Source organism: Moschus berezovskii, chromosome 3, assembly GCF_049115385.1.
Source record: "Moschus berezovskii isolate FMDL1 chromosome 3, NW_MosBer_1.0, whole genome shotgun sequence".
In the NCBI taxonomy this organism is placed as follows: domain Eukaryota; kingdom Metazoa; phylum Chordata; class Mammalia; order Artiodactyla; family Moschidae; genus Moschus; species Moschus berezovskii.
Window position 1 is genome coordinate 40,786,399 of NC_142462.1, and position 25,048 is coordinate 40,811,446.

The 25,048-nt window shown below is 40.1% G+C and overlaps 1 protein-coding gene across 1 annotated transcript in view; it reads right to left on the reverse strand.

Annotated features, from left to right (window-relative positions):
- Nucleotides 1–4,939: 4,939 nt before the first annotated feature.
- The window catches only part of GRM3 (glutamate metabotropic receptor 3), a 102,844-nt gene continuing 82,735 nt past the window's right edge, over nt 4,940–25,048 (reverse strand). Inside the window, exons 4-5 of the mRNA XM_055420628.2 lie at nt 18,486–18,660; nt 4,940–5,013 (exon numbers count right to left, since the gene is read on the reverse strand). Coding sequence (XP_055276603.1) covers nt 4,940–5,013; nt 18,486–18,660 — 249 coding nt within the window. The remainder of the gene's footprint in view (nt 5,014–18,485; nt 18,661–25,048) is intronic.

Consider the following 25,048-nt stretch of genomic DNA (forward strand, 5'->3'; position numbering starts at 1 on the left):
GTCATTATTTTCTTCCCAGGGAGAGAAAAGGTGATTTAAATGGTTATATGGAAGGATTACCTGTGTCTAGTCATTTACCCTCTGGGGTAGTTCAAGACAAATCTGGTCATCTGACATCTGTCAGTAGAGATATTTCCTGTGACTCATGGTCATTCCTGATGGGAGGCTAATATGCAGATCATTTGTCTCTTTCTTATGAACATAAATTTCCTGAGAGCTGGGGTGGGAAGTTGATTTAATTGGCAGTGTATTTCTCACATTTACCTTTTTATACTAAAGATAGGTAGAATAGAACTTCCGAGGATTTACATATCCTCACATCTATTTCCTAGTGACCATGAACATTATCTAAGGTTTACATAACTGAGTTCTAAATTAAGATTGCTCTAAGCAAAGGACTCAAGGAGGATAAACCTAATACCAACACTTGACTTATTCTTTGGACACTAGTAAATGGCCAGAGATTATACTTTTGCTGAATTTTATTTTGGTTTAATGCTTTCAGATGAGTTCATTTTAGAATCATAAATGAAGTAAAAGATGGGGACAAATAATTGAAAATTAATTGATACTACTATTACAATTGCTATTAGTGGATATACTATTGCACTTGTCTAGATCAGAAGTCAGCAGTCTTTTTCTGTAAAGGGTCAGGTAGTATTTTCAGCTTTTCAGGTCATGTGGTCTCTGTTTCAGCTCTGCCATTCTATCATGAAAGCAGCCACAAATAGTCTATACACAAATGGGTATGGCTACATTCTGATGAAACTTGATGTACATGAAAATTTGAGTTTAGTTTTATTTGTCATGAAATATTACTTTTGGAATTTTCCCTCCAACTATTTAAAAATGTAGAAGCATTCTTAGCTCACAGATTTTATAAAAACAGATGCTAGTCTAGGATTTGACCTCTCGGCTATGGCTTGCTGACCACTGTTTTCCATCACTAAACAACCCACAAGCAAAACTATTTGGAATAACCTATTTGCACAGATTCTTTGCCCTTTAGGAGTTTACACCTTCAAAGTTTCTCAAGTTTCTAGAGATGATCAAGAAAAAATTAGCCCATTACCTTCCCTTGATGATTTAATCACTCACCAAAGACAAAGCCAGATACTCTTCTGAGTTCCTTTTGCAGTTCTGGGACTTGATTGTGGATATTGATTAGGAAATGATAAAACTACAACAAATGAATTGGTTCAAAGTCAACCAGTAAGACTGATTTAAAAGTCTTTTCTCATTGTGATTTCTACAACATTTATTGCTAAGGTAACTAGATTTGGAAATAATATTCCGTCTCTTTGACAGATTTATTTCAATTAACTATTTGGAAGTAGCATATATTGATGCATAAAAGTAGTGTCAGCCTAAGTTCTTGAACTCTGGTGCTGGATAGGTTTCCCTGGCAGCACTGGAGCATCCATTGCATGTATTCAAGCCACGTACACCTCAGTCCACACGTATTTACCAAATCCTATTTCAAGACTGACTGAACTGCAAAGGACACTTGGGATTCCTTTAATGATTGGTGGTTCAAGAAACAGACCTCCAATTGCCTTGAGCAAAATATTCCAGTTAGGCTTTTCATTTCTTGGAATTTTCCTCATCTTATTAATAAAGACTCCTGGATGAAGAATACTATATAAAAAAGTTTGTGGATATTGGTAAATTTGGTTTTGAAGGGAGTAATATTTCTTTTATCTTAGCTAGCCATCTAAGGGTTTCCATCCAAGCCTTCAACAGATTTCAAATTACCATGGCTTGGGTTAAATTAATGAGTCTAACCAGTGGGGATTATGCAAATCTAAACTTTCTTTCACAGAGCCGGAGTGATAATTGCCTTATTCATGGGATTGGGCCTTATTAGGACTGTGAAGGTTTTAATCCATACTGATGTTCCATCTTCCTGGCACCTCACTTTATTTTTGCTTCTCTGTGGCCTTTTGCTACAGAGCTCTGACACCCCAAACTATCATGGTGGCTTCATGGATAAAGCAGCGGGACTAGCCGAGAGGAACTGCAGGGTTGAATCTGCAAAGGCACACTGGCTGAATTACCTCCTTTCTCAGCCACTCTCTTAATTTGTCCTCCATGTGGTCTGCAAACCAGCTTGCCCCACAGTTTGAGAATGGGATCTTTTTATGTTGCTGTGAGAAACCTGAGTGGGCAAGTGAATATTAGTATTTAAGCTAGAGAGGACACAGAATTTCAAAAGCTGTAAACACTCACGAATCCAACAAAAATCAGCCATATCATGAGGCTCTGCCATGTTTGTTTATGAGTGGGATACATCATTCTGCTTGAGTTCCTTACATTCAGGACATTTTTGCAAAGATGGATCAGCTCAGCAAGTTTTATATTCTGAGAGAATGAAATGTTGTTACTGGAGTTAAAAAAAAAAAAATCAATCCAAAACCTATTGGTTTGAAATGGCTCATGTAAAAAGATTTTATAGTTGCTATTTTCCATACATATGCTGAACTCTTTAAAAAAATTACTTCTAGGGATCTCATGTTAGGATGTGTGCATTTGAATAGGAAACACGGTTCATGGCAGGGAAGAAAAAGATGATGAGAGCTGTCAGTCAATGCACTTTCAGTGTAAAGACAGGGAGTGAAATACAGTGGCCACAGATCAAAACTCGGTCCTCAGAAACACCCACTCAGGATTCACCCACAACCTAATTGTCTTGTTTAAGAAGATCCACGATCAGTTTGATTGTTTTGGGCATCAGCAGTGTCTCTGAACAGCCCACCTGATGTTGCCTTCCTCGGCCTGTCAAATCCCATCAGTGGACTGAGTTTATTTTCTCTGCCATCATCCTTGCCTCAGCCTTGATTTTGAGCAGGTACTCATTCTGAGTACACATATCTAGCACTCCTGCCAGTTTCAGTCACAACAGAGTTCATTTTTGACATCTAGTGTCTTTTTTGACAACTATTGTTACCCAATCTGCCACACCCACTCCCTCTCAGATTCTTTGAATCTGAGAATTTAGAGACTGTTTGCACTGTTGTCTTTGAGCATCTGGTGAGTTTTGGACACATTGATGAGGGTGCTGATTCAAAGGCATCTAGAAGGAAGAAGAGAATTGCTAACATAGGACTCCTCAGTTTATTTCCTTCAAGGCCAGTCATGTTGGCTTTTATGCACCTACTCGTTATTTCTGGATACTTTAAAAATAGTGTCAGTCTTGATTATCTAGGCCCTGGTTACTTAGCCTGTGGGTCCCTCATCGCCTCCTCTTCCTTCCGCTCACGGTCTCCCTCAGCGGCAGTCTCCTCATTAGCATATTTTCCAGTCTTGATGCTTCTTAAAGGCAAGTACATGTTAATCCTCTTTTTCCCTGTCATGAGTTGAAGCATGGCCCCCTAGAAGTTACACATCCTAATGTTACTTCATTTCAAAAAAGGGCCTTAGCAGATGCAATTAAGGATCTTGAGATAAGATCATCCTGCATTATCCAGGTGTACCCTAAATCCAATGACAAGTGTCCTCGTAAAAGACGCACAGAGGAGAATGTGACATGAAGACGGTTGGAGAGATTGGAGTGATAAGATGTCAAGAAGCTGACCACCACCAGAAACTAGAAGAGGAATGGGACGGATTCTCCCCATAGCCAAGAAGGTGCAGCTGCGCAGAGTCAATTTTTGTTGTTTTAAGCCACCGAGTTCATGTTAAGTTGTCAGATTAGTTACAGGAAATGAATACATGCTCTGTCCATGGTATCTGGTGCAGGACCTAGCAGATAGTTAGATTCTCAGTGATTTTTCAACATTAATAAATGATTTGTGACTCAAGGATTTATCAGGAGAAATAGGACAGTACTGGTAATGACCCCATTTTAGCTTATCCGTGCTTTCCCTGTGTGCTCCTTTATTTAGGTAAAATAGTCAAGTTTAGTGACAAGTCTGTGTGCTCCTAAACACTGTTCTTGGGACTTTGGAAAAGAAGATAGCCTGCATTTTCATTGCCTCAATCAGCTGTGAACCACCAAAGTGATTTTCCAATGGAATAACAAGATGCGTTTCCAGGCTCCTTGCTAGAAATTTAGGTGGTTTTGGGAAATGAGAGCCATCAAACCTTCCCTGACAGGTCAGTTTTGGTATTCAGAGGAATACAGGAATGGATGAACTCTCTCCTCACTTCAGAGACCTATTTGGGCAAATTCTGGATTGCCTTGCAGATGTGGCTTAAACCAATAAGGGTATTATTGTCTGGCCACTGTGATAACCTGATATTTTTGGTGTCATCAGTCAAATTCTGATCATGTGATCTGCAAAGATCTGCGAAGAAGTCTAGACGTGCTTACAATTCTCTTACAGGGTAAAACTTGTGTTCATTATATCTATTAACAGATGTAAAGAGAAGCATAGTTAGGTAATTTCTTCCAACAATAAAATAGAAATGGTCTAAATCAACATATTCAAATTACCGGGAATGATTAAATAAGAACAAGGCCATTATCCACCATGCTGGAAAACCTTGAAGGTTTTATTCTCAGTATCTTTACATTAATACAGATGCTTTTGATTTTGTGCTGAGAAAAACAATCTGTTACACATAATGTAACTTTAATATACAACATAGAAACTCATCCTAAGTTAGTTACAACAAGGGCCTACAAAAAACTTCATAGGAAAAAAAGTTATCTAATATTGCCACCATATTTTCTAATAGACTGACCCTGTCACCAGTGCTCAGCTCTGTAAACAATGGGTTATTTCCAGGTTCTAAGGAATCATTAATAATCACTAAAATCAGTCTAAAAAGTTCTAGCACATCACTATATACTGTACAGTCCTTAAAAATAATTTATTGTACTGTTTCTAAAAAAAGGTACTAGGGGTATTCTTTTGCTGTTTCCACATTCTGGAGCTGCACACGAGCACTTTCATCTAATATCCTAAAAACACGACAACTGAACTGCAATTCACAATCACAGAGATGAGGTGGTGGAGTCGAGGACTTCCCGGCCGTTGCACACCGTCGGCATGTATGTGCTGGCAGAGGCTGGAAAACAGAGCAGGACAGAAAATTCTGCATTAGTCAAGGGGGCCATAGAGCTACTGGCATGGATAATCCTAGATACTAGTTAAAATTAAGTGGAAAACTCATTTTAACTTGGCTTTAGAAAATGCTAGGTGATTTAATGCTGCAGCAGGTCAAGTTTCAAAATGTGCTCTGCACAAAATTAGTGTGTATCCTGGATCTTACCTCCACTAATGTCATACCTCTTAGAGAGAGTTGATCAGCATAAACACTGTTAAAAGGAGTCACTTGTGGGTTTAAAATTAACTTTGGCAATTTCCAAACTGGTTAAAATACAGTGCGTAAAATTGAATACTCATGGCAATTTGCTTAGATTGTTAAATTAATTATTATTTTCAATACCTTAATTAATTTTGTTCTCTATGAACAGGATGACTCTGTAGACCCAAGAATCATCTGTGAACCCACTGCCTTTGAGAATGGTTTCATCTGTTTTCATTCTTCAAGTGGATAACCTCAGTGAAAATTCTAGTGAGAGCTGAGTTGTAAGAACTTCAATTTCATGATAGTTTGCAGAAAGAAAGGCATTTCAAAGGGATGATGCTCTCATTAGTGAAAACAGTGATGACCGTGTCAGGGTGTGAGTATAATATGGATACAAATATTCATTCTTTTTATGGGTCATCATTTTCCCAGATGAAATTCCTAGCTGAACTTGTTTTGAACATTTTTTTTTGGTGAGAAATATAAAGACAGCTAAGTTATATCTATGTCTCCCTGAAAGCTTTTTCCTTTTACCAAATGAGAACAAAAGCAAGTACCCCCATCCTCCATGGGATGAAACAACATGGCCAAGAGAATCAGTTAACAATGGCCTCACATTACCTTTTGGAACTGCTGACATCCTGTCCTTGGTCTGTCCATCTGGCGTGCTCTGCACTAGAGAGATGATCTCCTTGGCTACCTGACCACAGCCCAGGTCAAGCTGCCCAGTCAGCTGTCCCATTCTTTAAAGACATAGCTCTCTCAGTTAATAATCAAATAAACTAACTTCATGCTAAAGTGTTCACATTCACTATCACAGTGGAAATAGTCTTGCTGCATGAAACTGCATTTTTCATAGGAATGTCTTTAAACATGAAGGAGAAGCTGATTGTGAAATTTGCTACTATGTGGCATTCAGTGTGGGAACATTCACCATAGTTGGAGCACTAGAAGTCTTTCAGCAGACACCCTGCTAGGGAAACTCCAGCCTCTCAATTCCAGCTCTTTGTCTTGGTGTGTGAGAAAATAAGAAAGTCAAGTCTGTGTGGCTGCCTGAGGTTACAGAGGAGTCATGTGACGTGCTAGCTTTTTTGGAGATTGTTCCTTTTTATCATTTTTTAAATGAGGCTCACTTTTCTTTCCCACGTGAGCCCACTAGAAGCTACAATATCCTGGGGGACATGGATGGCATAATTTACGTTTCCTGAAACTTCCATGGTGAGGACACAGTGTGTACCAGATAAATATTTGATGGAAGGTGATATGTGATAATAATTACAAATGTGAGGGCATTAATTTATTCTTTGCAAAGCTTCTTCATATACTTTATCTGATTCTTGCTTCATCAAAGCTAGGTAAGGCAAGAGAAAGAACAAGGTGAGATGAAGTTCAAACCACAGTTCACTGGAAACCCAGGGGAGTGCTCCTGGCCACTCAGTGTGTACTTTCCCTACAGCTTCCTTGTGTTCACCTGTCTACTTGGCATCTTCATGTGACTGTTTAATAGACATTTCAGAATCAAGTGGCCAACACATAATTTTGATTCCTTGACCTGTCCCTGTTTAGTCTTCCTTTTCTCAGTGAATGGTCTCACCATCTGGTCAGTTATCCAAACCAAAAGTCTAACATTTACACTTCTTTCCTTTTTTCTCTCTCCTCCCATGTCAAACCTATCATCAGGTCCAGTCAACTCTGCCTCTACCTCCAGCTACTTGTCTGTTTGCATCCAGTGCCCTGGACCAGGCCAGCATTCTCTCTCTCTCAGTTACTGTAACAGCCTCACCACTGGGCTCTCTGTGTCCATCCGTGCTTTCCTGCAGTGCTTTTTCTCTACAGCAGCCAGCGTATTTGTAAATGTAAGTCACCCACGTACACACCTCCTGTGGCCTCTCTGTGCTCTCCTAACTCTAGTTAATAAATCTCAGCACGATTTAGACACTGCTTAGCTTCCTGAATTCATCTAATTCTCTCCTCCCCTGACCCCCATCCCCTTTTGATTTTGTTATCTAATACAGAATATCTGTTTCTCAATTTCTGGCCTTTTGCAATAGCTGTTGCTTCTACCAGGAATATTATTCCCTCTCTTAATCACATATCTGGCTCCTTCTTGTCATCCACATGTAAAACATCATCCTCTGGAAAAGGCTATCATCCAACCATCTAGTCTAAAGTAACCAACCAGTTACTTTCTGTCATGTTACCCAGTCTTAAAACTGAATTTTTCCCTTGCCTTTTTCCCCCGTTAGCATCTTAAGTCTTACACTTTTGACTAGAAAGTATGCTGGGGCTCTGCTTGTCTTTTTAATTATTTTATTCATCTTGCTGGTCATGGAACAGACACTGTATAAATACTTTTTTGAATGATTGTATGAATGGTTGCCTTTCAAAAAACAGTGGAGCCAATGGAAATTTCAACAGGGGAAAAAATAATTTATTATCCTGAAGAAATGACAGCAAATCTGAGGCTTGTGAGCAGCCTTGTTTTTGAGCAAGTTGGCCTTTCTCCTTCTCAAGTCACATGGTGGCATTGACTGTGCTTGCAGAGAACTGGCTGGGCTGAGAGCAGCCCATAGCAGTACTGCCTTTGACATTTTGACTAAGCTCTTCATCTTTTCCAGGATCAAGTTTTATTATTTCTGTGCAGAATTTTCATTTTCAGAGATCGCAAAGGAATGATGTGTCATGGGGGCACATCTAGCATAACCAGGGATTAGTGTGTTAGTGTTCCTTGCTGTCCACTTTGAACTCGTCTAATCCCTTCTACCTGCATTTATAAAGATAGTATCAGAAACCTATGCCAGTGTTCCCCATAGTGTTATGGAATTTGATGAATGCTATCTTAAGTGTGCACTTATGATCTGCTTGCTCATTGCATTCTAATTTCTTAAAAATCGGGTATATTTTGACCATGTTAAGAAGTACATGGGCTACAAAGGTAGGCGCATGGAAAATTCTCAAACCATTAGTGTCACATAATCTTCTGCCAAACACCATGTGAACGTCATCATGGAACGTTACAGAGTAACCTGAAATTATCTACCTGCTTCATAGGGACTTTAAAGGGAACACCCTATGATAGAATGTCTAAACTATTTGAGAGGAAGATAGTGCAAATTCAAGGTCTTCTTGCAAGGAATGATAACAGCAAAAAACCCACAAGACACTGCAGTTTTATTTTTTTCCTAAACACTTTTTAGTGTATCAAAGGGGATTGTAACTTGCATTTTTCTGCTTTTCTTTTACTGTCTCATCTGTAGCTTTTGTCAGTGCATTTTTTATTATGTAAAAGATATTCTCATTTTTGTACATGCTGCTGAATATAGCAGAGGAAATTACTGTTTTATGAGTTTACCATCACAATTACTTTGCCTTTCATAAATATTTTACATATGCCTCCTGTATCAGTCCATCTGTTATTCCCCAAGGTAGTAAAATATGTGGAAGAGGAAAGTACTGTCATTTTCGTGTGTGTGTGTTTGTGATGAGCTTTTCTACAATTCTAATGAAATTCTCACAAGATTTTTAATGGCATAAGTTTAGCCTATTTTATTAAGTGCGGTTAGGCAGATTTCTATAATTGTCCTTTTTGTCAGAAATAAGTGTGCAGGCTTATTTTTGGCTTTCCTGGGAGTGGGGCTGAGTAGCAGCTGTTACTATAGGTTAACATGGTGCTTTTTGCTATTTAAGGTGAAAACTGAAGAAAGCTGAAAAAGACCTAATAAGTTCCACAGCTGACCACAGAAGGACCATTCACGTCCATCATAAGGCATGTTTTGCTTCACAAAAGTTGGTGAAGCTTTAGAGATCAATGCAGCCAAGTGGCAGCTTTGTCTAGCACCATGAAATCCATTTTTCTTGTACCAGTAATGCAGAGACTGGCCAGGCTTTGGAGAAAATGACCCGATTTTTCTGAGTAACTGGGCTCTCAATCAATGCTAAATGTATTTATTTAATAGATTCTCATGGATGCCAAGTCTGTTAGTCAGTTCAGTGGCTGAAACTTGGTTCCTGAGAATCAGTGTGTTACTCTGTGCATCAGACTTAGAAAAAAATAAACATTTAAATAGAACAGACATTCCAGTCTGGTTCCATCTGTTCCATTTCCTTGCTCCCAGTGACCCCCCATGATTTCTCCCAGTGTGTCTGCTTGTTTAGAGATTTTACTGCTATGGTCGTGGAATACAATTTCCATCCACTATCTGTTGCCTTGTCCTCCTGCTTTGTTATTGGACCTGTTTTTGTTTTAGCCTTCACCTTAATTTACTTGTGCTAGGGCCCCTTGGTCCCATTTCAAAAGAAGTGCAAGTGTTGATAATGTTGTCTGGGCAGATGTGACACTGCTAGCCAACCATTTGGTAGCCTTGTTATGTCGAGATTTCTCAGTAGGAGACAGAATCCATTATTACTAATTTAATTTTCCCTTTATGACCAAAATGTCTTCAACTGTTACCAGTAGTTTGAAGAGGAAATTATTTTCTATAAACTCAAGAGTTAGTTTCCAAATGTGGGGTTAGAACTTAAGACAGCAAAGATTGCTTCATTTAGTGATTCATTTCTTATGAGACAAGATTCATGGAAAGAGAAAATAGAACCCATGATACAACTTAATTACCTTATCAACAGAAATTCCACTTGATCTTCAACTTAATACCTCAGCCCATTTTGCCACATAATGCTGTCGTGTCTTCTTTCCAATTATGTTCCTTTATCTTCTCTTCCCTCCCCAAAGAAATACCAAAGTTGGATGCACAATAATCTCTAAATAAAAATACTCAAGAAGTTTTTGTTTTGTTCTACTTAGTTTTTGTTCTTCTCCCCTCTTCTTAGTTGCTAAACATCTGTTTTTCCTCTTTTCTATCTAAATGTGTTCTCAGGCTAGGATTAGAAACTTATTTACAACAATTAATTCAAACAACGAATAGGAGCTACTGCATCTAGGGATCCAAGTCAAAAGCTGACAGTGTTAAACTCTAATAAAATAATGTCAGGTATTAGTCCTCCTTTCTTGTGAAGCTGATCCTGATAGCCTCATCTTCCAATTATCCCCAGCATCTGCACACTGTATTGGCTTCCATCACTACAACCCTGATTTAAGTCATCATCTGGGCTAGACTGCAGCTTGCTAAATGGGGTAGGTCTCTGCCTGCCCCCTGTCTTATATTCTGCCCACACAGCCAAAACAATGCTTTTCAAGTTGGGTCTCACCACGTCTGATGAAACCCTTCGAGTGTTTTCCCAGTTCTTTCAGTAGAAAAGTAGAAGTCCTTACAATGACCTCCAGAATGCTAAAGGATCTGCTCCATCTTTGTCCTTGTCTCCTCTCCCTTCACCATTTACCTATAGGCTCGTTGCCTGTTTGGCCCTTTGCACACGGTGTTTCCCATGTGTGGAATGTCGTTTCCGCAGATATCAGCATAACTCCCTTCTTTCATTTCCTTCATGACTCTGCTCAGCGTCACCTTATCACTTCCTCCCATTTTATAAAAATAGTAACACATTCTGTTCCCCGTCTGCCTTATTTGCCTGTGTTCCCTATTATTTTCTACACATTGCTTATCAACCAACACCTGAGTTATTACGGAGTATTGGTTTCTCTGTGCCCCACCTTGCTTGATGAGAATGCAAGCATCATGAGTATACAGTTCGTCCGTTTCATCCATGACCGCAGTGCCTAGAGCTGAGCTTGGGCACAAAATTTCTTCAATCAAAGTGTGTATTATCCATCAAATTGGTCACATTTACTTGGTTAGTGTTTCCTGTCCCAAAGCCTTTGCAATTACTCCAGGTGAGGTAGAAATGTTAAAAAATTTTTTTCCATATGAGTAGGCGTTTTTCTGCTATAGGCATACAGATATCTCAATTTATGGATGTTCTCTAGAGAATTTCACTTAAAATGTAAAAGAAGTAGATGAAAAAGGATATAATAAATTGATGTTAGACCCTTTGTTTTAAGGTATTGATCATCTGAGATCAATGTGTGGACAGTATTTGATTAAATACATATTTTATTTTTTATTGACATATATGCATAGTTCTGAACATGGTACCCTGTTCTTAAAGGCATTAATGAATTTGGGGTTACATGGAAATGCATGTGATTATAAGTATCTCTCATACAATACTAAACTCTCTGGTTTAGAAACTTTCTTTGAACTGCTGTGTTTATGTTCCATTCTAATATACAGTACAGAAGAGAAACTATGCAACATAATTTAATTCAAGAAAGTGAGGGTTTTAAAAAACTATGTCAATGGGAGAAATCGTATCTCTGACATAGACATTTAGAGAGGGTCACCATTAACTATATTCCTTTGTCTTCATCAAGTCACGTTTTCTAAGAAACTTTGTGGGTAGCCCTTTTGGAATACGTCACCTTGCCAGGGTATGAGGCTCACAGGGCTTTCAGAGAGACATGATTTATGGTGCTGTACTCCTTGGTATGGGTTTTTGAGAGGAACACAAGTCTACATCCATGCTGTTAGAACAAGATGACGTCATGTGCTGTGCTTAAGAGAAAGCTTTGAACTTAAATCATTAAATTTGCAGATGATAAGATTTTCACTGTCAGAATGGTCTCTTAGATGAATTCTGTAACTGAACCGAGGCAGAAACTCCAGAGAAGCCAGAGGAGCCACAGAGAAGCTTTTGAGAGTTTTATCTATGACTTCAGGTATCAAATTCCATAAAGTACCTAATAGATGGGACCTTGGTTTTCTCATCTATAAATGTGTTTGTTAGAATAAATAATCCATATCATCCCTTGCAGCTCTAGTCTCTGTATTAAAGGAGGTGGGCTATAGTTACTTGGGGAAAACCTAGGAAATTAGTAGAAGTAAAGAGAAAATGATTTAAAGGTTGTGTAAGAGTGGTAGTGAGACAAGTAAATAGAAATGTCAAATAAAAGGAGAGGTATTAAACATCAGTTCCCTGATATATATGGGGTTGCCTATTATAGCTGGAGACATCCTTCCTCAATGAGGGAAAGAAAGGCAATAGAGGTTTTCAGGAGCGCTGTGGACTTGGCTTTCTTAAGGGAAAATGGATTGATGTCTATCTGATTTGGATGCACTAGGTGTATTCTGCCTGAAGCAAATGGCTTAACTTGCTGAAAACTCTAGGCTCTTTCTACATTGGTCAGAGAGGATTTATGTTTATAGTATACTATGCCTGTGGCAAAGAAGACCATCACTTCAGTGTGGGTTGCCAAATAACTTCCTAATTTGCTGGCCAGTTGTCATGAGACTCCCTGAACTGTAAAGTGCAGTTGTGTTATACTGTTTTTCTGAACTATCAGTGTAGAGAAGAAACTTGGTATTATGTGCTTTTTTTTCTTTTATAAAGTGCTATTCAGAGTTGAACAGTGGCTTGCCCCCGCCAACTGGGGTATCTTGAAAGCTTGACCACTGGTAAGTACAGAATCTGGCCCTAATGCAGTTACTTTCTGTTGCTATAGATCCATGGCACATTATGCCGTGATGCTGGAAGACTGTTCCCTTTACCATTTTATTTTATTAAAAGATTTTTGTTTGATGTGGACCATTTTTTAAAAGTCTTTATTGAATTTGTTATAATTCACTTTTGTTTTGGTTTTGTTTTTTTGGCCCTGAGGCATATGGAATCTTAGCTCCCAAACCCAGGATTGAACCTGCACCCTCTGCCTTGGAAGGTGAAGTCTTAACCACCGGACTGCCAGGGAAGTCCCTCCCTTGATCTTTTTAGACTATTGCTTTCTTTTTATAATGTGCAAATCTTAGTAATAATGAATAATTCTATTAATTGAGCTGTTCACACATTACCATCTAAACAAGTGACTTTCTGAATAAGGTTTTGGCAGAAAAAAATCAATCTCCAAATGCCCATGGCTCCTCTGGGACCCAAAGCTGGGCATCATTAGTTAGCAGAAGCCTCTTGGCTGATCTTAATGATAATGACATACATACATTTGAATGATCACCATGAGCAAGAGAACTACACATCCCCATAGGACCATGTCTGGGTACATAATAGCTCTGAAGACTATTGGGCACACCCCATTTCTCTCTTCTCCCCCTAGTCTATGCTGATGGAAACTCATATCAGTGTCAACAACATTCTAATCTGCACAGGCCCTATAGGATTTTATGGTGTGAAACCTCACATGTTCACCCAGCTTGTCTCCCTCAAAATGATGCCATTCCCTTACACTGTACACCCATGCTGGTAGAACAAGACACAGCCAGGTGAAATGGGAAAGGGAAGGCTTTTATTTAAAAAAAACCACATTAAATTTGCAGATATTAAGATTCTCAGCATATGTTCTTGATTGCCTTACTTTGGGGATCAGCTCTGGGAGGATCCTTTGCTTCTAAAGCTGATCAAAACAAAGAATGACCTCTTTTTTTGCTCTTCCAAATATGAAGGCTGTTTGCTTATGTGTGTGGGTGTGGGAACAGCATTACAAGTATGAGTTTAGGATATCAAGGTCTCTGAGTTCTACTGCTATCAGATGTCTGTTCCCACCTTCACCTTTAGTAAATGTTTTTTTTTTTTTTTTTTTTGAGTGGCCTGGTGCTTCTATGAAAGAAATACCTTCCCTTGAGGGTTCTGAGGGTGGTGGGGAAATAACTGTGCTGAGATGTAGCTCTTCACATCGTGAAGCAAAGGACAGGACTTCAAAACAGCTCTCCTTCTCTGAACCCAGGGCCTCCTTCCTCTTTGAGAGTCATACAAATGATACTCCCTGCTCTTCACTGATAGCAGTGGATGAAGTAGACAGGTTGCCTTCAGCCGAGGTTCTCAAACCATTTCTATTGAACCACCTGGAGTATCTGTTATGGATCAGATTTCTGGCCTTTACCAAGAATCCATGATACAGAGGGTCTGGAGACGGGGTCTGGGAATCTCCATTTCAAACGGTTGTTTTTTGTTTTTTTTAAATACATAAATATTGGGAACACTTCGCCTATGGGCACATTTAGTGGAAAAAAGTTAGTTTCCTTTATTTTTATCATTCTGTGTATAGTTAATCAGATACAACTAAAATTGTTCTCTCTTATATACAGTAATATGTAAACATTTCTCAGATTGTGGATTTTCTAGGATGTCCTTAACCATGTTCTTTCTTCCACGCCTGCTTCTGAGTTTGGCCATTCTTTTATATCTTTTTGGAACAACTGTGCAGCTTTTAAAACCCAATAACTGATACTCTTTCTAATAGCAACCACCTTAGTTGCTGTCAGGGAGCTCACTTACACTCCAAAGTGGTATGTCTGCTATTCTCTTGCCAGAGAATTAACTGGGAGTTAATGTGGCTCTACCTTTCAGTCAAGGTGAGTTCTAGGTATTGCATGTGTCATGTCACTTAATCTCTGCTAAGAGTGCAGTACTGGATGGATTTAGGATTTGGAGAGTGTGGCATGATGGAAATGGCCACATATTCTCTGAGAAGTGGGGTCTTCATGAATTAGGGTAGGGTCTGTTATGCTCTCCAGGTCCCACATGGAGATGTGTTCCACCAAGGTGCCATGTGAGAGAGTGAACCACTGTGTTATCTCCAGATTAGCTCAGTCTCAGCCGACAGCACAGAAGGACCCCAGTAAAGCCCTTGTAGGGCAGACGGACTGCTCAGTCCAGCCCTGCCTGAATTCCTTACCCGCAAAACCAAGAGACATAATAAAAGCGCTTTCTTTTAAACTACTAAATTTGGGGGGAAGTTTGTTATGTGGGAATAGATAACTAAATGTGTCTCTGTGGGGGTAAATTTGTTGCTATACCAGCTGACTCTCATCCATACATGGGGTTTTTGTTTTTACCTCTGAAGGCAGTAAGTCAGAAAGTCAGCAGCAATATTGGTAGCAATAACCCAATGAAATAACATGCTTGCAAATACTTATCAGAAGAATATAAATTATGTACAACTTAAGAAAAGCATATGGTTTACTTAATGAACTCAGAACAGTTTAAGGATTTTTCCTGATTACTTAAAAAACATATTTCCCAGTATTTAGGAGTGAAATGAATATTAATTAAACTGAATCTATAATGGAGGAAACAGGCACTGAGACGGTAAACCAATTGCTCAAATTTTCACCATAGTGGGTCAGTAGCATATTATACTTATAACTAGATTCCATAGATCAATGGCTTTCAAATTTCTTTGATGGCAATTCATAGAAATAAATGTTTTACCTGAACCCGGTATCCATATATAAACTTGAGCAAACTTCATGAAATGCTATTTACCCTATTACATGTGATGCACTCTAAGATACTTTATATTTTCTTTTAAAAAATGCTGGTCAAAGCTACTAAATCAATTTCATGACCCATTCGTGGATTACATTCTATAGCATGAAAAACACTGCCCTAGACACCAAGCTTCCTGGGACCAGGGAGTCTGTCCTCTTCATTGTGTACTCAGGTGCTTAGACATTTCTGGTGTATAGAAGGCATTCAAGCACTTAATGATTGAATGAATTTCATGACAATGGTTCCAATGTATTAAAAAGGGAAGGATACTAATCACAAATCAGAAAATCCATTGTCAGTGCTTGAATCCTTGTATATCCTTGAGAAGTAATGTCTCTTATTTTCTTGCTATAAAATAGAACTCGTGATATCCAGTATTCATGGGGTAAAATGAGCCCACAAATATAAAACCATTGTGAGTAAAAGATAAAGAATTATAAGTAAAAAAATCAGTGGATTTGTTACTTTTGCACTTTGAAATTGCCTAGAAACACGACAAAAGTACTTCTCTTTGTTACTTTAATGTCACTTAATTAATCTGGAAATAATTAGAGGAAAGTCATGGAGAAAATGAGGTCTAAATTTAGACTTTTTAAAAGATAAGAAAATGAAATTTCATTGAGTAACAAAACAGTCCTAACATGCTGGGCTGGTAGACATCTATGTTGGAGTACTGGCTGGGCCGCTAGCAGATTAGACACTGAGTGACAGCCGGAGCACGTCCATGGTAGCTGCATCACGCTGTTTTTGTGTCAATGGATGTTTCTGAAATTCTGAGGAGAGACTTGATTGGGTAAAGTGCCTTTGTTACCTCTTCAGGAATTTATTAATTCCTAGACTATGCATCAGAAAATGCCACCATTTCTAAATTACTGAGGTTTGGATGTATGAGATTTGAAAAATGTCTGTGAAAGACTTGGGGATTTTGATAACTTGTTTTAATAACAACCAAGAGTTCTAAGCTTTCAACAAGACTCTTTTCACCCAGAGGTAAATCATGCTGCACAGCCTAGGGTAACCTTTCTTTTGTTTTTCCTTGAAAGCTTAACAAGTACCTTGTCCATGGGAAATTTCCTGTTTGAAGTAGCAGCGTGTGGCGGCGTGGTGCCCTGGCTTGGAAATCGGAGAAGCTGTCTCTAAGTTCTGGTTCTGCCACTTTCAATATGTGTGACCTCAGATAGGCTTCTTTATCTCCTAGAGTTGTGAGCATTAAATAAGCTATATCATGCGTGCACACATGTATGAAGTATTTAGCACAATGCCCAGCACAAAGGAAGCAATAAATGATAGTTCCTCTTAGCTCCATTGCTGTTTTTGTTTTTATTAGTTATTATTATTAGTTATATGCCAGCTTTTTCTTGTCTGACTTAGCTGTTATAGTTTGGCTGCTAGACAAGAGATTTATTTGCAGGAAATAAACAAATAAACTTGCAAATTTATTTTGCAAAGAAATAAGCAGGTTTCTTTAAGGGCCAAGGAAAATGATGTCACAGGTTTTACCAGGTCCTGGGACTCAGCCATTGTGACACCTGGAAATTGAGCTGAAAATAAATAAGGTGTCCATCTCTATAGCAGCTGAGACTGGGGAGGTGTGGTGTACTCAGCACGTCCCTGAAAGGTGCTGGCAGCTCTCAGTCTTCCCTTTGTTTGCTAGGGAAAGGACTGCACGATAAAATTCTGTATGTTGTTGAAGAAACTGGGGCAGTAATGCGATTGCTCACTCTGTGATGCTGAGCTATTTTGAAGTTTTCTTTCTAATCGGCTTGGGGCAAAATTGTGAAGTAGTCATTTGTCTCTGTCACTTTCAGCCCTTCTCCCCCACACTTCCCCTTCTTCATCCTTCTGTCAGTGAATTTCTCCTACTTCATACCACAGATTAGCTGAAAATGGCTTAAAAGGTTGTCCCCTTTAGGTACATTTGTGCTTTAGATGACTCTAAAGAATTAAATGATTCTCTAAGGATAGTTTCAGATATTTGCAGGCCAAGAGGAGAGAGAATTCTGATTGGGAGTTATCCTGGTATCTTTCAGTTCACACTGCCTTCTCAGCTGGTTGTCAGCTGAAAAAACATTGTGTATTTGTAACATGGCAAGCCACTCCAGTACTCTTGCCTAGAAAATCCCACGGATGGAGGAGCCTGGTGGGCTGCAGTCCATGGGGTCGCTACGAGTTGGACATGACTGAGCGACTTCACTTTCCCTTTTCACTTTCACACATTGGAGAAGGAAATGGCAACCCACTCCAGTGTTCTTGCCTGGAGAATCCCAGGGACGGGGGAGCCTGGTGGGCTGCCGTCTATGGGGTCACACAGAGTCGGACACGACTGAAGTGACTTAGCAGCAACAGGAGATAGATCTAGTCCAAATTTTCCAAGGTGTATTCCATGGGATGTGAATTGGTTTTCTTGTGGTCAGATACTTTTAAGAAACTGTAAATAAGAGAGTGAAACAGGTTTCCTTGCTGTGGAGATTCTTAGGACCTTTATCATGCTCATGTCAAAGGAGGTTCTTTGAACTTCCAAGTGCGTATTTAGGATGTTGCATTTTCCATCTTATTTGATTATCTTCCTCTTTCAATTTTTATGAAGCACCTTCAGCATCTATGTGACACAAAACACACTTTATAGAGCACTTCCCAGACCACCTAAGGAAGGAAGCAGTAAAGTGACGTGCTCAAGCTTCACTATTGAACTGGCTGGACTAGAAATTTGGTTCTGAGTCCACAACGTCGTTAGAAATCCCAGTTGTGGTCGTGGATTTAATGTCTGTCATCTCAGCTGGACTGAATACAGGAACTTGCCCTCTCCCATTGGTCACTGTGCTGTTAGCACCCAGCATAGCGCCCGGCACACAGTGATTAAACCAGCACTTTTTAAAACTGAGTTGAGATTGATTATGGGGTGGACATGTGCTGTCTGTTTCTGTGTCCACTGTTCCCCCTCCCAGCCTGTCCCCTACCACAATGCTATGCGTGAAGGGGTCCGTGTCACGCGCCATACTTACACTGAGAATATGTGGTCCCAGTTCCACTGACACTGAACCTGTTCAAGTGCAGCCTGTGTGTGACCACATTCTTCTGGGGTTGAAACAGGATGATGTGCACCTTAGGTGCAAACAAACATCCCAGGACCACGAAGCCACTCAGGCTAACAGAGATGCACATGGTGGTTGTCTGCACCTACAAGAAAAGGTTGCCTAGTTAAGTATCTTGACTATAAATTCAATACAGTGGTCAACTCAAGAGAATGCTAAAAAAAGAGCAAACTGAAAAACCAGATCATCTACAGTTCTGTTCTTATTCTAGCCAAACCAATACAGCAATTATGTTGAATCTTCTGAGCCTGGGATCCACAGGGAACCATTGCTGAGGATTTGTAAGCAAACACTCTGTGTGATGGGTGTTCCTCAAGGCTTGCCAAGACTTCCCGTGGACTTCCTTGTTTTGTTTGTTTCCTTCATTATATTTCTATAAAAGATACTTCTGCAGAGCCACTGAAGTCAGAATCTTAAGTAGTAAAATATCAGTACTAAGTGATGGAGTGACCTGATATCTGATGGTTTGAGTTAATCAACTTGGCTTCTTTAATGTTTACTATATTAAGAACAAATTTGATCCTGTTTTGTATTTCTGTCTCTCTTTCATGCTGAGAGTGCTGCCTATCTGCTCTCGGTTTCCTTACTCAATAGTGGGGAACACTATCAATTTTCTTCTAGGTACCTACTCTTAATCATTTCATTATCATCTCTCTGGAATTTTGATACATCAGATGCTCACTAGTCCATCTTTGTTTTCCCTTTCTTTCAAAGAAAGAATTTTCCCTTTATCTGTTTGCTTCCTTTAAAGCAAACCTCAGAACTAGGTTTTATCATCTCTTTTCATTCTCTTGCCTACACTCTTCATCTTCTCTGATCTTCTCATTTGTCCTGGCTTCAGCTCCCATAGATTTTTCTGGAAAATCCCAAATTAGATTCTACATATTTAATCACGCTTAGTATGAAAAATGGCAATTAATTATTTCTTCTATCAGTTTCTACTCAGAGTAGCTACGGTAAATCCTAGAGTCATTTTAGAGTTCTTTTTCCTTTTTTTTCAGGCGATGCTATTACCAGATAGCAATAATTTCTCATGTCTGACCTTCTTCTATAATCAAGGAAAACTGAAGACTGAACAATTAACTAGAAGAGTCACATAGTTTTAGAAGATTTCTTTCTGATTTTTAAAAAATCAGGTTACATGTATTTCATAACTCTTCAGAATCTGGTTTTACTTTAATTGCTGAAAGTAGATCTCTCCTCACTGTCTTAAAGTTCCTGCTCCCCTAACCACTCCAGTGCTCTCCAACTTGGTCCCCATGAGGGTGAGACAGGTTCAAATGTGCACATATTCTAAACCTTTTCTAAAAACTGCTGCTACTGCTGCTGCTGCTAAGTCGCTTCAGTCGTGTCCGACTCTGTGCGACCCCATAGACGGCAGCCAACCAGGCTCCGCCGTCCCTGGGATTCTCCAGGCAAGAACACTGGAGTGGGTTGCCATTTCCTTCTCCAGACAATTTTCTACTGAACAGGAATATTTTATTATTGATAAAATGTTATGTGATTACTTCATTAAGATTCTACATAATTCAGTTCATTTAGCAACACTTTATAACAAGTTTATCGTCAAAATGCTGTATTCTTACCCTAAGATCCCAAATATTTCACGAACTACTTCAATTACTTTTAAAAACCATCCCTGTTCCTCCATCACAGATTAAGTGATGTCAGCAATAGTAGTAGACTGAATATATCCTAACTAGTCTCTACTTTTGAATTTCTCCCAGGCACTCTCCTTTGATACTTTTCCACACACTTTCTCTTTAGTTAAAAAATATAGGTAATTTAATCTCTTTTTAAAAAAAAACATTGAGCACTTCTTCCCTGTATATAATATGTTCATAGAGATAATCAGACCTTTCGAAGAATTACACACCAGTTCCCCTGATCATAGTAACTTTAAAAACACTTCTATAAATTTGAAACTCATCACACGTTTTAAGACATTACAAGGAGAGGAGGAGGAAGGCTTTTGTGAGAAGAGCTTGCACAAAGTTGTACTGTGAATTCCACTTCCTCTCTACTATAGGGGGATTGTACCCATCTCCTCACTTAAAGTGTAGAGAGAAGGGCATCGGTGTGGCCGTTCACAGAAGGTTTGACGTTTTTTTCTGTGGAGGGAAGATGCTCTGACTGGAGCCTGATTCCTAGGTGAGAAATGGCCAGTTACTTTTGTGCCACAGCAAGGAGACTTGCAAATATGTTGAAATAGCCCTTTAACAATTTATTAAATCAGAGGCTATGTGAGTGGGATGCTGGACAAGATGAGCCACAGGATAGAGAACCATCGGGGGTATCTAGGGCCCGTGTGGAGGGGCCTGGAGTCTTTCCCAGGATGTGAAGGAGGCTGGAGGGGGAACAGCCAGATGTTCTGGGCCTAAGTGTGACAACTTAGAGTAGAAAATTGCCAGCCAACTCACTCAAGGACCTGCAAGGAAAAAAAATCAAACCAAACAGCAGGAAATTTCTGATAATCACATGAAAACATCCTTTAATCATCTTCTAGATTATCCCAAGGACATGTTTTTAGCCACTGGGGACTCAAAGATCATAAAGCCATCCTGTTACGTAAGGACTGTCCTACTTCTTCCTTATTACTCTTTAACCAGAGCTGAGGGGAAACAGCAACTGGTGGACTGGGGACTATGAGCTGGGAGAAAGGGGAAACCGACTGCTACAGGTCTACGGCAGGCCAGACTGCAGGAGAAAATAAGACTGAATGTTAAGTCATGATATGGTTTTGACAATTACATGGGCAAGGCATTTGAATTCCTAATAGACTACTTCCCACTGAAAATTACTGTGGGGCCTCATGTTACCTAGGGGCGCACAAATTCATGGACCTCTTGAGCACTGTCACGTGTTGTTCTGTCCCAACACTAACATGGTGCCTTACATGGTGAACACCCTGTGTTCTGGTTCTACCCACTGGGATTTCCATCCAGTGCTGCGGTGTGATTACTCTCACTCACTACTAAGGGAACAATGGAAGGCAAAACTAAAGGTGCATTTTGGTCACAGTTTATGCTGCAAAATTAAAAGGTACCTTTTAATTTTTTTCAAAACCCAAGTATCAGCCTCATAGTTTCAGTTGCCCAATTCCTTCTATAAATCACACTGTAAAAAGCCTGCATTTACATATTATTATTTGTCCTGCATCTTTGAACATTCTCAGTTCATGCTGCTCTGTTTTCATCTTCCTCAAGCTCCCAGTAACACCTGACATGGTTAACCACTTCCTGGATACATCCTTCCCTCACTGACAGCTTTTCGTCTGAGTTACCTTTGCTAACTTTTTTCTCTTCTACCTGAGCTCTGAGTGCTGGAGTGTCTCAGAACTCAGTTTTGGACACTCTTCCCCTCACCATCTCATTGAGTTCCAGGGTTTAAGTACTTCCTGTGTGGATGATATTCACATATGTAGTACTAGTTCCAACTTATCCTCTCAGCTTCCAGACCTATACACTCAACTGCCGTCTTGGCGTATTGTTGTGGATATGTCGTAGGCAAATCAGAATGAATCTGTAAGCAGAACTTGATCCTTTCCTCCAAGTGTCTCCATTTAAATGACACCAAATGCCACTCAACTGTGTAGCTCCAAACCAGAGAGTCATCCTTGATTTTTCCATTTCCCTTACACCCACACATCCAGTCCAATGGCAAGCTCTGTTTGTTCTTTTGGAAGATAATCCTCTACGATTTCTTGGGCTTCTATATCTTTCAAGCAGCAGCTCTGACTGCCTTTGTTCCGGACTTTCTTTTCAAGGGATTTTTATTGCAAAGAGCCTTAAGAGATGGAGATAGTGCCTGTGAAACAAGGGACCAGCATATCATCCATTAGAGAAGACTCAGGTTCCCTAATCTCACAGTTCCTCCAGGTAATGCCACTGTGACTATGCTGTGGTTACAGTCCCCTTTGCCTAGCCTGCAGGAAGTAGGGCTCAGGGAACCAGAGCCAGTGCTAAACTCCCAGCTACTGCTATTGCTTTGAGTTATAAAGTCCTTTTTGTCAGCGTCCACAAAACCGTGACAGGCTAGCATGATAAGTTAGAATAAGTTGAGTAAAATCCAGACTTTATGGTCTTTGACAGCTGTGACACTGAGATTGGAAAGGTTTTCTCAAAGAGGAAATGTGGGCTGATTAACAGGCCTCGAGAGAAGTCCAGAGAATCTGTAGCAAACAGGTTGACCGAACTATGTGGTCATCCAAGCAATAAATAGTGCTCTACTTTATTGCCATCAATGAAGAAGATTTGAGGGATGGGGTCATAGGCTGAGTAACAGGAAGTGGGTTTAGATAGAGCTGCTGGACCAGTACTGAAATTGTTGCTGACTCTCCTCTGGGCATGGGGTGGATTTCCTCCCTATTCTGATTCGGGTCTTTGATGGGCAGAAAGTTCCACACTTTTTCACATAAAAGATGCAGGGACATGTGACCACGCTGACCATGAAAAGAGAAACCTGGCAGAGACTAGGTGAATCATTTGGACTTTGCCTGCCTCCCCTGGAAGATGAGGGAGGCAGGTGCCTAGAGCTTGTGAAGGAGGAATGGCAACAGCTGAGCCCCTCATGGCTCATCCCCTGTTGTAGTCTCTCTTGCCAAACTTAGATCCATTCCAAGATGACAAAGGTCTCCACTTTTTTACAGTGGAAACCTTGGCTGCAGAAAAGGAGCTTTGGTCCTCTCTATGAGATTTCCCTGAAACAGAATAATGCTTTGGAAGACCATAGATGAGGCACTGACTAGTATTTGGGCTTTTACTGACCTGCATTGGATTTAAAATGCTGACAAAAGTGCTACAGTAAAGAATAAGAAACTGATGTGAAGAAATCTAGAGAGATTCTTACAGTCAGCTGCAGAGCTGGAACACTCGCCTGGCTCCATGCTAAAACCAGGCAAGACACTAAGCGATGTCATCATGTTAAGATAGCAAATGCCCTGAGTTGAGATGGATGCCTTTAAAAATGTTGCTGTCTATGTGAGTTAGTGCCAAGTAAGCTGAAATACACAAGCAATATTCCCTAGGCAGATAGCTACCTGGCTGTGGCCTCCTGAGTTAAGGGGTCCCCAAAGTTGAACAGTGATAGTAATGATGATCTTGCCATTCAGTTCAAGGTTTTGGGTGCTCAGAAACATTGGATCTTCATTCAGTTGAACCATGCATAGCTCTACGTGCTTGAAACACAGAGCAAATGTGCTTTCCTTCCTGGCATGCAGATTTGCCTGCTACCTGGTTCCTCCCTTACTCTCCATCCTGACCGCAGCTGCCTTAAGAAGACAGGAAGGATTGGATGAAAGTCTCCCCATCCCCAAGGGTAGCTGACAACTGTATGCACCAGACCCAGTATGCTGGGAAACTTTGGGGAGGTAAGAACTCAAATATGTAAGCTCTGTTGGTTACAAACAACCAAGTCACCATCCTACCCAGACCTGTTAGGGAGAAGTTAGGGCTGGGATCAGAATGAGACAAGTGAGGCACTTGCTTGAGAGGGATTTAAGGAGGCATCCCAAACTCAGAAATCAATAATGTTTTATTGCAATGTTTCTTAAAAATTCATGCTAAAAGCCTATGATGAACACAATACCCACCTTTTAAAAAAAGGATAAGATTGGTAACAGTGCTGGGCTGTGACAGATTCAAAGAGAAAGTAAAAAGAAAAGTAACACGGATCTTGTCATGATGACTGTGTATGCAAGTGTCACCAGCCCACTCTTCATTGCCTAGTGGAAATTGGGAAGCCTACACAAATGGTAATGTTCTGGCTACAGTGGTGGCTGTGAGTGATAAAGTCCTTTGTCTCTGAATCAGGAATCTCATATCTTCTGTCAGCATCCGTGAAACTGTGGTGGACTAACCTGTTAGACTGTGGGATGGTTTAAAAACCCTTCACAGTTCTGACAGGTTCTGTCTCCATCACTGACATCCTATCCTTGGCTCCAGTAGGAGCCATCACCATCAGCTCCAACCGGAACACCTATTGTAATACCTAACTACTGCAGATGCTGACTGCAGCCATGAAATTAAAAGACGCTTGCTCCTTGGAAGGAAAGTTATGACCAACCTTGATAGTATATTAAAAAGCAGAGACATTACTTTGCCAACAAAGGTCCGTCTAGTCAAGGCAATGGTTTTTCCCATGGTCATGTATGGATGTGAGAGTTGGACTGTGAAGAAAGCTGATCGCCGAAGAATCAATGCTTTTGAACTGTGGTGTTGGAGAAGACTCTTGAGAGTCCCTTATACTGCAAGGAGATCCAACCAGTCCATTCTAAAGGAGATCAATCCTGGATGTTCATTGGAGGGACTGATGCTAAAGTTGAAACTCCAATACTTTGGCCACCTCATGCGGCGAGTTGACTCACTGGAAAAGACTCTGATGCTGGGAAAGGTTGGGGGCGGGAGGAGAAGGGGACGACAGAGAATGAGATGGCTGGATGGCATCACCGACTCTGTGGACATGAGTTTGAGTGA